The sequence below is a fragment of the Cucumis melo genome, chromosome 9 (genome assembly GCF_025177605.1).
Source record: "Cucumis melo cultivar AY chromosome 9, USDA_Cmelo_AY_1.0, whole genome shotgun sequence".
Lineage (NCBI taxonomy): Eukaryota > Viridiplantae > Streptophyta > Magnoliopsida > Cucurbitales > Cucurbitaceae > Cucumis > Cucumis melo.
Window position 1 is genome coordinate 4,830,247 of NC_066865.1, and position 14,012 is coordinate 4,844,258.

At 29.4% G+C, this 14,012-nt stretch overlaps 2 protein-coding genes across 3 annotated transcripts; both read left to right on the forward strand.

The window, feature by feature from the left end:
- Positions 1-7,432: 7,432 nt before the first annotated feature.
- On the forward strand, positions 7,433-8,682 carry LOC103498141 (expansin-A4). The gene is made up of 3 exons (XM_008460643.3): positions 7,433-7,662; positions 7,776-8,094; positions 8,186-8,682. Exons 1-3 carry the CDS (start codon positions 7,494-7,496, stop codon positions 8,487-8,489), a joined length of 792 nt encoding a protein of 263 aa, XP_008458865.1. The 5' UTR covers positions 7,433-7,493; the 3' UTR covers positions 8,490-8,682.
- Positions 8,683-10,319: 1,637 nt separating this feature from the next.
- LOC103498146 (transcription initiation factor TFIID subunit 7) lies at positions 10,320-14,004 on the forward strand. 2 transcript variants are annotated; one of them, XM_008460649.3, is made up of 7 exons: positions 10,320-10,531; positions 10,660-10,751; positions 11,505-11,644; positions 12,115-12,248; positions 12,340-12,459; positions 13,221-13,290; positions 13,640-14,004. In XM_008460649.3, the coding sequence occupies exons 3-7, from the start codon at positions 11,530-11,532 to the stop codon at positions 13,804-13,806; spliced, it is 606 nt and encodes a 201-aa protein (XP_008458871.1). In that variant the 5' UTR covers positions 10,320-10,531; positions 10,660-10,751; positions 11,505-11,529; the 3' UTR covers positions 13,807-14,004. The 2 variants fall into 2 exon arrangements, with proteins under 2 accessions (XP_008458871.1, XP_008458872.1); XM_008460650.3 differs by having other exon boundaries at positions 10,322-10,531; positions 10,608-10,751.
- The last annotated feature ends 8 nt before the right edge of the window (positions 14,005-14,012 follow it).

Here is a 14,012-nt window from a genome sequence, read left to right on the forward strand (position 1 = left end):
CAAAATTATTTTTAATAAGAATAGGGGATTTGAATTACGAACATCTTGATTGTTAACATTTTCTATAATTAATTGGCTAAAATAAGAGTTACTATATATCACTATATCTATAAAAGTTATGATATTTTTCTATATTTACAACGTATCATCTTTAACAAATATTGTAATATTCATTGATGCTTAGGATGAAAAAATATATATATATATAGAATATGGAGGAGAATAGGGAAATTATTTTTTTTATACTTTAAGTTCTTTTGTCCGGTTTTCATTTGGTTGTTACGTTTTAAAATGTTACACTTTTAGTTATTAAGTTTTATGTTTGATTTTAGTTTAGTATCCATGATATTTAAAAATGTGTCACATTTTTATATTTGATGTTTGAATTCTATTTCAACTTCCATCTTCCCTAAATTTCAAGAATTACACTTTAAAAATCTTAAATTTTCACAAAGTAGATTAGTTAACTTAAAAAGTGTTATAATTGATTTTAAAACCATTGTGATATTAAAAATTATTTTTAAATTATAACTTGATAATGATTTAAAATGAATTGATATAGTTTATTATAACACAATTGTTGTTATTATTAATTAGAGAATATAAAAACAGTAAGAAGTATTTAGATGTCAATTAATGAACAAAAGAGATGCTACATGTTCCTACATTTTGTATGGTATCATTACAATGGTAGCACAAGGAATTGAAGCTTTGATTTACCAAGAAATGGTAAATCATTGGTCAACCTCGGCCCTCCAACTGTAATGGGGCTTTTTTGGATGACGAGGTGGGGGTTAGTGCCATTGTTTGTAATTTGTGTGGCCATTTTAGTCACTCTTTCTTTTACTTTTATTGCTTTTGTGGTTCTGTTTGAGGTCATTTAATTTGTAATGGATTATTATTTATGGAATTGATATTGAGTCAATCACTTTGGTTACTACTTACTTGTTTCTGCGGCTTCTGGAGCACTTTCCATGTGTGGATTCTTTCATTCAGTGGTTTCTTAAGTTTTTTTCTTTCTATTGTTTCCTTGTACTAAATATATATATATATATATATATATATATATATATATATATATATAATCAACTTACGTTTAAACGTAATTCTAAAATAATATTGTTAGTGTTGGAGTTGATATCCTAAATTTCGTGGTCTTGTAATTTGTAATTGTATATATTATACAAATATTTTATTTATCTAATAAAATAAAATAAAGTTACATTAACCCATAAAACCAATAAACTAACATCTAAGGTTATCTTTTGTAACCTAAATATGTATGTGGAAACATACAAGTGGATTATGTTTGGTGATAACTTAAATGGTATGTAGTAGATGGATAGGGTTGGATGTCTTATCTTGGTGACAGTACAAATACGGTCTGCTTTGTAGTTATTACAATTGTTCTAAAGTGCTACAGATGATTAAATCCTAATCATTCATGTTGAGATATTAGAGCGATGGTATTCTATACAAAGAAGCTTGTATAAGACCGAACCATGAAATGATAGTCTCGCTTGTTAACATCATTACTAGTTGAGACTACATTTCATGAGGATAGGTAGCTTGACCTAAATCCTGGGTAAGTTGTGAACTCTTGCCTATGAAAATGGTTCTTTGATTTGCTTGGATGAGAGTAGCATAGGTCGTCGACTCTATATGTCTACCATTTTAGGGATTCGTCTGATTGAGGAGTTGGAAACACAACTACATAAGAAGAAATTCACTCCTTCTCTATGGATATAGTAAGTAGAGAAATTGCTTTCTTAAGGGCTAATTTCAAGACTTGAACTATATGGCAACACACCCTCTTTTGACTCGAGAGGAGTTCAATTATAGTGGGAATATAACTTATTGTTCATTAGAGAAATCAGTAATACTTAAGAAGTTAGATGTAACTACAAGGACAAAACGGGTAATTTTTGGCCTAGCTATACTTACAAGCAATTTGTAAATGGTCATTGTTCTGTTGATTGGTTATATTTAATGGACACAAAAGTATATCTACAGTAAGAAGAGTACAATAAATTGTATATGATATTTGATACATTATAATATAAAACTTTTATGAGAGAAGTTAATATTTGAATATGATTCAAATAATAATAATAATATGAATAAGATTCATAAATAAATACTATAGATTAAAATTAATGTGGATTCGATTCATATTAGAACTATACATCATATGAGAGATCTAAACCATTAGTTATATTATATATTATATAATATAAAATTTATATTATATGAGATATAATATGGATTAAATTTATATTAATTTTATTTTATTTAATTAATATATTTTTAATCAATAAAATAACTTTCAAGAGAGTTATTCTACATGCAGAGAGAGAGGTTGAGATATATAGTATACAAAGAACAATCTCTCGGTTCTCTGTTGTATTTTGAACGATCTCTCAAAAAGTTTTCCCTTACCAAATCATAAACTCATAAATCTCTCAAGGTGAGAATCAACAGAGAATTATGAGGAAGAATTCATGGTGTTCTTGGAAAAATCAAGAAGTATTTTAGAGGTTCTACGAAAGTTAATTTTTCCTCCATTTTCTTCTTTAGGAAGCATGTTTAGGCTTCAATGTTGTTTCCTCTAAATTCTTTTTTGTGTTTCAAATTGAATTTCATTTGCACGACATTTATACGCTTCTACTATTGGATTCCATTCTTGCAAGTTAAAATTTTACAAAATTATGCATATCATCAATTTAATGTAGGTCAAAAATATATTGATAACCTTTGTTTGAAAGTTGTTAGTTAAGTTGACAAAGTTAAAATCATTAATTGCGTATTACTTTAGATAAATACAAAACCTACTTTAAATAAATACAAAACTTATGATGGCAATGTGGTACATTAGTATATATATACTCATCTCATCTAAAGTGTATGTACGTATATATATACTCATCTCATCTAAAGTGTATGTACATATATATGTATGTGTGTATAATTCGAAGAAGAGAGGACCAAGGAAAAAAAACTTTAATGCTCAAATCAATAAGAAAACTTATGGTACATAAAAAGTCATGAGTTTTTAGATACCTCATATAAAGCCATAATGTTGTTTTTAAAAGAATTTGATTTAAAGTTTATATTAGTCCAATTAGAATTGAGATATGAATTTTTCAATCTTAGATACTAGGTTGTCTCTCAAGTTAAATAGGTTAGGACATGCATTTAGCATTTTGTTGGTTTAAGTTTGTCACTCAAACCATTTTCTTTTCAAGGCTCATATAAACCATAATACGCTCCGATTTTCAAATAGAGAAGGTCGACTTTGTGCAACGATGAAGTCAATTGGGTAAGCCCAATTAGCCATTTTTCTTAACCATTTGATCCTCTTGGCTCAAATTTTAGTAGGCAAAGTTAAGATGCTACCATTTAATTCTATGTTTTTAAATTTGTAACCATTTATATCTTTGATATCAAAATTATCACACAAATAAAGTTTCGACTTTTATCTTTATTTCTAAAAGTGATCTAATAGTTTGTAGTTAATAAATACATTTAGTTTTTATTAATTCATCAATGCACACATAAATCAAGTCTCCCATTATAAAACTTAATAAAGTTTTCCCAACACGATGGTTATAAATTCGAAAGTGTTATATAAAAGAGAAAAGTCCAACAATTGCTTAGTTAAAGTACAAAGACCCCATTAATTCGTTTTTTTATTTCTTTAAAAAAATGAACATCCAAAAGAAAATAAATTATTTAAATGAAATAGTATCAAATTAATTAATTAATTAATTAGAGTTATGTGATGTGAAAATATAGTGGTAATGAAACAAAGTTTGGTATAATAATGATACCATGAAACACCATGCATGCTTTGAATAATGTAAATGGTAGTTAGGTCATTAATAGGACGGTTAGCCTTTGTGTCCTTCAAGCTTGAAGAAGCCACAAGGAAAGCAAGAAGGGCAAATGATTTAAATTTTAATACATAGTAGCTAAGCAAACTCCAAATCATATCCAAAATATATATATATATATATATATATATATATATATATATATATATATATATATATATATATAATCATCCTCATATATACATTTCCCTTCCTTCTAACTCTTTCTTTTGGGCATGAGTAAATGGGTAAACGAGTGTTTGTATGTTATTAAGATTTGTAATTAATATAGATAATAAATATATACAACTTGTAGTTGTATTACCATATACTTGATGAAGAAATTCATAGCTTAGAGTTTAGCAATATTAATTTATTTCACGGAATTCTGAAATAGTAATGCGTGAGGGTAATAAAGCATAGAAATATAATATTGAGGCTGAGGTTGAGGTGGCAAATATAATTCAAGAAATCACATGTGGAAGTCAAAGTTGGTGAATTGTCGTTGGGAAGAGAAATATAAATAATAAAAACAAAAAGGAGGTTGTGGTGACGTGGGGGATCTGAAAGATGTGGTTGGTGGATTCGATTAAACATGGTGGCCACGTCAGTGGTATAATGGTTAATGTAAAAGCGCACCGTCTTGAGCCGTCCCAACCGTTTCCAATTCAACTCCCCGTTATTCTTCATCTTCTCCCTTCTCCCTTCTCCCTTCTTCTTCTTCTTTCTTCTTCTTCTTCTTCTTCTTCTTCTTCTTCTTCTTCTTCTTCTTACAATTTATTGTTATTTTCTTCTTCTTCTTTTTTCAACAAAAGTTTCTGTGAATATATTTATTATTAGGGACTGCAATGATTGAACTTTTTGTTCATAATTTCCCTTACCTCTAAAATTAAATTCAGTTACTAAATATGAATGACCTGGCTTTGTCTATTCATTTTTAAATTCTAAATATTCTTTTAGAATTAAAAGTCTGGATTCAATTGTTTTATTTTTAGTTAGAACACATTAGGACTGTTTTCAAACTTAAATTAATTTTAAAAATTGTTTTAAGAATAGTTGTTTATAAATATAACAAAATTACTAGACATGTTTATTAAATATAAATAAATTTTTACATTTTATTTGTGATAGATTGTGATAGAACTAGATAAACATTCTACCGATATCTATCACTAAATGATAGATAGTTATCTAGCCTTATGTTACTTATAAAAAGTATAATTTTATTATATGTATAGATATTTTTTAGTAATTTTGTCATTTAAACCCTTTTTTTTTGTTCTAAAAATTGTCCTTGCTTTTAAATTTAGGCTAAGGATTTGTACATTGACATGGAATAGGTAAACCGTGGTAAAAAAGAAATCGTGTAACAAGCACAATTTTTAAAAACCAAAATCAAAGAATAAAGTTTGTATCGTGTTTATTAACTATTTTATTTTTTAAAAATTAAAATTTAAATCTCTTCAATTTATTACATCGCATACTTTTTAACAAAAATATTTGGATTCTTTTTCAAAATTATGTATCTTAGTTTTTTATATTGATTTGCATATTTTTTAGTTAAAACATTCGAATTCGTTATCAAATTATAAAAATTAAGTTTCAATTTATTTTTCTAGTTTTCAAATCTTTGCTTGGCCTTTAAAAACATGGGTAAGAAGTACAAGTGGAAACAATAAATTTAAAAATGGAAGGAGTGTTTATAGGCTTAATTTTTGAAGTAATTTTCAAAAATCTAAAAACTAAATGGTTACTTGAAGATACCCAAAATTTTATATAGTTTTGTAATTGAGGAATTTGCAAAAATAGCAAAAAAATTTATGATAATAAGATTCATGTCACTACATTTTTTAAATTACAAAAGTAACAAATTTCAAAGTGGATAACTCTCTGATAGTCCTTCAATATCCATTTGATAACTATCTGATATCCGGTTGATATCATTAATTACTTGTCATATTTACCATATTCGCAATATGTAAAAAAGAGATGTTATGTGCTATTTTTTTTTAAATATTTTTATAATCTAATGCAATTTCTCTTTGTATATAATTTTGCTCCGCTCATTTTTTTTGTTTTATATCATTTATTCCCATCAAAATTTTTGCAAGACATTTATTTCACCAAAGTTTGTTAAAATGGAGCCAAAAAATATGCATAAAGTATCTAATTATGTATTAAAACACATATACATTTTAAAAGTATTTTAACATAATTAAACCACTAAACATGAAAAATTAAAACTTATATAAAAAAAAAATTAAAACTATACAAACTAAATTGAAAGTAATATAAACGTTACTACGACAAAAATAAACTCAACTAAAAAAATCTAAACATAATTTTTTTATATAGACATTTTGTAAGTGTATTAAAGTTTGATAAATATTGTAAATTTACTTCAACCAAGGTTACAATTTCTAACTTTTCGTGTACTTTCATTCTAAAACTTGAGGGTAAACGTATTTTAATTTCATTGAGTTATAAAACATGCAACCAACAAAATAATAATAATGATTTCAAAAAGAAAACAATATCGTAGTTAAATTTTTATTGAGATTTATTGAAATGATAGGTTGATGTTTAATTGTTATTTATTTTCTTAAAACAATAGTTATGTTTAGGATTTTTCATATCGCAAATGCGTTGATATATCCTTATTTGTTTCACACGTTTTCATATTCTAAAATTCAGGATATTATTATCCACGAAACGTTAAAATCTACTAACATAATTTTTTAACAACCTCCAAATTGATGGAACTTTTATACTTAGAAAAATGAATAAAGCTCAATTAATTAATAACTTAATATCAATTCATCATTATTGTTCATTTTAATTAATTATTGAATATAAATATATCATTTATACTTAATAAATTTTTAACTAATACATATCTCACTAATATTTTATATTTTATGTTATCTTCGCTATATAAAACTATTTATTATAAATTTGTTTATATTTTAATTAAACTATATTTACTTAATTATTTTCTATTATTAAATATAATTATTTAATTCATAATATTCATCTAATTTATGGTTATATTATTTGTTCTCTTCCCTTTCGATAAATAATTATTTAGTTTTAGTTTTATATACAAATTGAATATCTATACCATGAAAATGATCCCTAATTAGTTTTGATTTTACTTTTAAAAAGTGTGAGGTTGGCTTGTGTAACTTTTATAATAGAAATCGTTCTAAATGACAAATTAAAAATGTATCCAAATATATTTTAAAAAACCATAAATTTATGTCATTCCACTAGCTAAATTTTTTGTTATATTTGTAAATAAGTTGGTTATTTTTAAATTAATTGCGAGAATTATAGAAAATTGGTTTTATTTTTTTTGAAGAAAAATTCAAAAAATAAAAAGTTGTAGTAAATTTGTAAATTCCACAACAATGATAATTAATCGCAATATTGCTTTAGTTGGAAAAAAAAAATGCTTCCCCATGAAGTTAAAAAGTTATTATTTTTAAAGAAACCCATCATTTCTTTTTCCTCTCCCACTTTCCCACCATATAAATACCCCTTCCCCTTCTTCGTCTTCCTCAATCCCACAACTTTCTACTTCTAACTAAAACTTTCCGCTCCCTCCTTTCTCCCTCTACAATGGCACCGACTATTTCCACAATCTTTCTCATATTATTCTCTAATTTCTTGCTAACAATGTCATTACCAATCGAAAACAGAGCACTCATCGGAGGTCTTTACGGCGCCGGACCATGGCAGAATGCCCATGCTACTTTCTACGGCGGAAATGACGCTGCCGGCACAATGGGTATTCACAAAATTCCAATCTCTTTCCAGAAAAAAAAAAAAAAAGCACTACAATTTCATTACCATCACTTCAGAACATTACCTACATTTTGGTGCTCTGTTTTTGCTCTGCAGGTGGTGCGTGTGGCTACGGCAACTTGTACAGCCAAGGGTATGGCGTGAACACAGCGGCGCTCAGCACAGCCCTGTTCAACGATGGATACAGCTGCGGAGCTTGTTTCGAGATCAAGTGTGTTAATGACCCGCAATGGTGCCACGCCGGTAACCCTTCTATTTTTGTGACGGCCACCAATTTTTGTCCTCCCAATTATGCTCTGCCTAATGACAATGGTGGATGGTGCAACCCTCCTCGCCCTCACTTCGACCTCTCCATGCCCATGTTTCTTAAGATTGCCCAATATCGTGCCGGTATCGTTCCTGTCTCCTTTCGCAGGTAAACAACGAAAACATGATTCTTAAACTTAGTTTCGTATGTTTAAGTGTAACACTATGGGTGATGTTTTTTGGTTTATTGATTTGATCAGAGTGGCATGCCGGAGGGAGGGAGGAATGAGGTTTACGATCAACGGATTCAAATATTTCAATTTGGTATTGATAACCAACGTGGCAGGGGCAGGGGATATTGCGAGTGTGAGTATCAAAGGGTCGAAGACAGGGTGGATGAGTATGACACGTAATTGGGGTCAAAACTGGCAGTCAAACACCGTTTTGGTGGGTCAGACACTTTCGTTTAGGGTTAAGAGCAGCGATGGTCGGATTTCAACTTCTTCCAATATTGTTCCTTCTCATTGGCAGTTTGGTCAAACTTTCACCGGCAAAAACTTCTAATATTAGATTTGGTGTTGCAATGAATCCTCTTTTTTTCTTTTTCTTTTTCTTTTTTTTCTTCTATGCAGTGGAAAATTTTAATCTTTTAAGTTAGTGATATAATGATGATATAGTATATCTGCTATCACATCATAATATGCTTGTAAATTCATTACATCCTTTTCAATTATATAAACCAATTCCTAATATTATCCATTGCTTTTAAGATTTAAAATATCTACTTCATCATTGATATCAATTTGACATCCATAGTAATACATGATCAACTTCCAAAAAAAAAAAAAAAAAAATAGTCTAGTTTATAATATTTTAACTAATCAAAATACGTTACATATGTTATTAACCTAACTTTGATATAATATTTTGTAGATTAAGACAAAACTTGTTTTTATCAATGTTGGATCATGTAGAAGTTGTTTATGGATAACTATTTTCAACATCAATGTGCCATTATAACTGTGCATTATTTGAAGCATTGTTAAAAAGACTTAAAAAATTACAAGTTATGTGTACAATTAATTCTTAGTATTTTAAAAAAGTTTTAGAAGTCTTAAATATATTTTTGAAATTTCAGAATGTCAAACAAATTATTTTAAAATTTCATAATGTCAAACAAATTATTAAGGTAGATGAGAAAGATAACATAACAAACACAAATTGAGCTTTATTACTACTTTATACATCACAACCTAACTTTCAAAACTAGTAAAATGAATCACTTCCAACTTCTCCATGTATGCTAACTAACCACAAATTCTTATTTTATTTTTGGTAACTACAACACTTGTGAAAATTTATGGTGCGTTTGGAGAAAGGGAAAGGATCATGGAGGAAAATGATTATAATAATCCTAATGTTGTGATGTGTTTGAGAGAAATGTTATTATTTTGTAGTGTTATAGTAATACGTGTTTGGGGGAAGAAATATAAAAGGTAGTGTTATGATAGTATGTGTTTGGAAGAAAAATTATGATAGTAGTGTTATAATAATATGTGTTTAGGAGAAGAGTTATGATTGAACTAATTTAAAAAACAATAATAAAATTTGGATTGAGTTATTTGGGCAGGGTAACATATGATTGTAAGAAAGGAAAAAAAAAAAAAAAAGAGAAGATAGGGTTTTTTTTTGGCATTAGGATAACCCTGACCCCATTTATTATAATTCTTAGGCCAAACACGGTTTGACCCAATTTTCTAAACCTTTTCCTCATAAAACTCCACTGCAAACATACCTTAATATGTATTTTTTTTTTTTTTTAAAGAAGTCGATGTTTAAATTAAATTAAACTAAATTGTAAGGTTGAAATGGATTATTAAAAGATAAAATGAATATAATTAGTTAAATAATGTAGATGTCCGATTACTAGAGAAGTTTTCCCTTAATTTGACTTTTTAATTGTCCGATAATATGTAATAAAAGAATGTTGTGAATGAACTAATTAAAATGAAAAGTTTTGGGGAAAAAAAAATCAAAATTTACCCTCGTTATAAAGAAAAACAGATCAATTTAAACTTACTATGTGTGGTTCTTTTTACTTGATTTCATATAAAACCATCTAACAAAATTATTATTCTTTCAAATTGCTAACAAAATGACCAAAAAAGAATTTATTATGTACTTCGTAAAAAAATGATTCAACACTTTTTTTTTTTAATACTACGTGAATTTATGAATAGGTTTAATATGTGTGAAATTTATTGAAGATGGAAGTTTTTAAGATTTTAGTTAAAAAATCAATATTGTTCTTTTTTTTTTTTTTATTATTATTAGAAAAATTAGAAATTGATTTTCAATTAATTTTAAAAATTGGTTTAAAATAAGATGGAATTTTCTGGATTTTCTTCGTCTCTCGAGTCTCGACTCCCTACCCGGCTACCCCGCGCCATCGGTATCCATATCCTTCCATCTCTTGCTCTTGCTTGTCTCTAGCCGGCGTCAATCATCAAAAGAAGGAAACAGTTTTACTCTCTCTTGTACGAGGGCTGTTTCAAGCTCGATCCAAAGTATAGAAAACTTCACACAATAACTTTCGAGCTTTCAAGGTAATTGGCAACCCAAGATTATGTTTTCAAATTGAATGAAATGAACCAATTTTTGTTTAGACCCATTTGTGTGCAGATTTGATCATCCAAAAGACACTATTTTTAGAACCCCATTTCTACGTTTTCAGCTTTTTGAACTCTATATCCGAAAATTCAATCCCTGAATCCAAGGTGTAGGCTTTTTATGAGACCAGAAAGAAGCGTAGCTCGAGGGATAGAGGTATTCTTCTTCTCATTGCATTGTGTATGGAGTTATTTTGCTAGATAATAGATAATTGATTTTGTTAAATCCAAGTAATTGTTCGTTGGATAATGTTTCTTCCCGTAGAGTTTGGTTAGGGCCAGATTTTCTTTCATTATCCTCTTCTTGTTCAACTTTTTGATTGTGGAAGATTTTTGTACATGATTGATACCGGCCTTTATGAAATCTAATGTTCTACTTATGTTACCAAACCATGCACTATTTCCGTACTCATTGCGTTAAGTATGGTCATATTTATCGTAGTTGTAACGCGAACATGATGACCATTTTAGGGCTACATGATCATCCCTAACACAAAATAATACATTAGTGTGTCCTGGGGTAAGCATTAGGTTAGATTTCATATGCGATGGCCATCAATCCTAATGTGGCCGGTGAAAGGGTCATCCATACAAAAAAAGGAAAATTTTTTGAATGTGGGCTTTTGCTGATTGGATGTTTATCGGTTGGACCGTTTAACCTGTTATTTTCCCTTGGGAGTGATACTGGATTATTTGTGTTTGTTCCCCTCTTGTTAAGTTTACGTGTTGAAATTTTAGGGACCTTATAGTTAACGAAATTTGTTCCCTAAAGAAGTCTTTTAAAGGACAGCAATGTTTTCTTTCTTTGTCAAATGATAATTTTGTTTATCAATCTTGAAAAGAATGAAAATGCTTTTAATATTTGCGAGCCTGGTTCCATTTATGATGGTCGATCTTTTCTGTGCTGCAGTTTTGTTCATTTAGACTCTGAAGTTATGGAGGAGCAGTTTGTATTGAGGGTTCCACCGTCTGTTGCTGAACGAATTGAACGTCTACTAAATGAAAATGCTTCTTCATCTGAAGATGCTTCATTGGATTTGTCTTTCTCTGGTAGTAGAACTTATACAGTCATCTTTTGATTCATTCTGTACCTTCCGTGTTGTTTCCGTCACATTTGCGATGAACGGATAGATTTTCCGGATAGATTAGCTTTGTAGCCTCTTAAAAAGAAAAAGTAACTTCTGATACAAAGCTTTTTCTCTCTGTTCTTTTTTACCTTGAATGTTTCCTTTTATCGATGATTGCCAACGTGTGCTTCTTAGGCCAAGTTTTGCACGTAGTTGATCTCACTTTTGCCATGTGCTTGTCTGGCTAAGTTTAGTTATTGTGTACGGATTTCTATCCCAAACTTAAATTGGCCAAATATTTGTTTGCTATTGTAATTAATGGAAAAGTAATTTGGCAGTAATATCAGGAGATAGAGAGAGACTTGGAAATAGATCTAATTGTGCAGTATGGTTTTGTTATAATTTGAGGCTTGGTTTAATTGCCTATAATATGGCCTCTTACATTGCATCCAGAGGACGGGAGAAGTGGAACTTTTGCCATTGGTGATGATCATTTTCCAGCATCTCTTCTGGATCTCCCTTGTGTAGTGGAATCCTACAAAACATACGATGATACTGTGCTAATCAAAGCTGCAGACATTGGTCAGGTAAAATGATATTAGAATCATTCGCACATGGATTTCAAAAAACACGACCACTCCATTTCTTACGTTTTATGAGTTGACGTTTTTTCAATAGATGATTATGGTTAGAGAACCGGGTGATCCTGCTCCAGATTCTACTGAGTATAGGCATGGTCTGACCCCTCCTATGAGGGATGCTCGAAAGCGTAGGTTTCGAAGAGAGCCAGATTTAAATGTATGGTGTTCTATTTCCTCTTACTATTAGTTTCACGTAGAATTTTCTTATGAGTAAGTAAATTGCTGTATCGCATCATAATAAATTGAGATTTCTACTAATATAGTGAGCAGGTAGTCCGGGATAAATTATTGAATGATGCAAGTACAATGTAGTTACATAGTTTGTGCTTTACATGTTTGTCTCATATATAAACATTTGATCAACATTGATCTTTTAACTTTTTGGGTCAATAGTGACATGTTAAGCTCCCTTTTCTTTTCCCCATCTTTTCAATCATAGTCGGTCTATATTTGCATTTGTTCTTCATATCAAACTTTGTTGCATCTAGAAGGGTGTCATTTGATTCTAGCATACTGATTCTCAAGGTTGTTAAATCGTGAAATGGAATATGCATCAAAATGGAGTTTATTGTGTATTGAAATATAAATATAAATTACAAAGCCTAAGGCCTCATTGAGTAACCATTTCAATTTTTTGTTTTAAAATCTTTGTTTAATAAAAACAAAAACCATGTGTTTAGTAATTGAATTTGTGTTCTGTTTTTGAAAAACAAAATGTTTCATTTTGAAAGCTTTTTTTTTTCATTTTTAATTTTCCTTCGTAATTATAAAAACAAGTTTCTTGTGTAAAAAAGCCAAAAAGAGAATTAGTTACCAAACACACTTGTTTTTTAAAAATTAATTTGAAAAACAAAAGTCAGAAAACAAATGGATTACTAAACAGGCCCTAAAGATTCTGTTTTCTTTCTTTTTTGGCAGCCTGAGCTTGTACGACGTGTGGAGAAAGATTTATTAAATATCATGGCAGGAGGAACTACTGAAAATGCAGATATCCTTCATACGTTATGGTTATGCTTTTCAGTTTCATTTGTGTTTTAAACTCATTAGCATATTAGTTGATGAAACAAACGTGTCCATCTCCACCTCAAGCCGCATCGTTAAGATTGTTTAAAGCCTAATAAATATAATGGATTGAGAATTATTTTAATTGGCCCTCGCATGAAATTCTTTGATTGAAAAATTCAAGAAACGTACGGGGAACAGGAAATGACAATTATTTTGTTGAGGGCGATTGTTTTCTAACACAAAAGGCCTTTTTGCTTGTCATGTTCTGACGTAAGTTGTATGTTTTTATGCTGCAACTTAACATTAGAAGTTCCTTGACTGAGCATTCTCACATGTTGGAGTGGCTGAGCAACAGGATGATAGAGATGAGAATCCTCATCATACAAATGCAAAGCCTGCTTCCGCACCTGCACCCAAGCCTGATGTAATGGAAACTGAAACAAATGTTGGTGAGCCTGAAAGGAGCGATTCTGATGACTCTGATCACTCAATTGATTAAAAATTATCATCATCATCAACTTCTAAATGTTTGTCTCTCTGATGATGGAAGTTGTATCAGCCTGTTTGTTTGTATATGAAAGGAAATGGTAACTGTTGTCTGTATCATCGCATCTCTTGCATCTAGAAACAAAACACAGAATGATTTCTTTGGTGCATTCTAACATCTTTCATTTATATAACAAGATATCTTCTTGAATTTCTGAG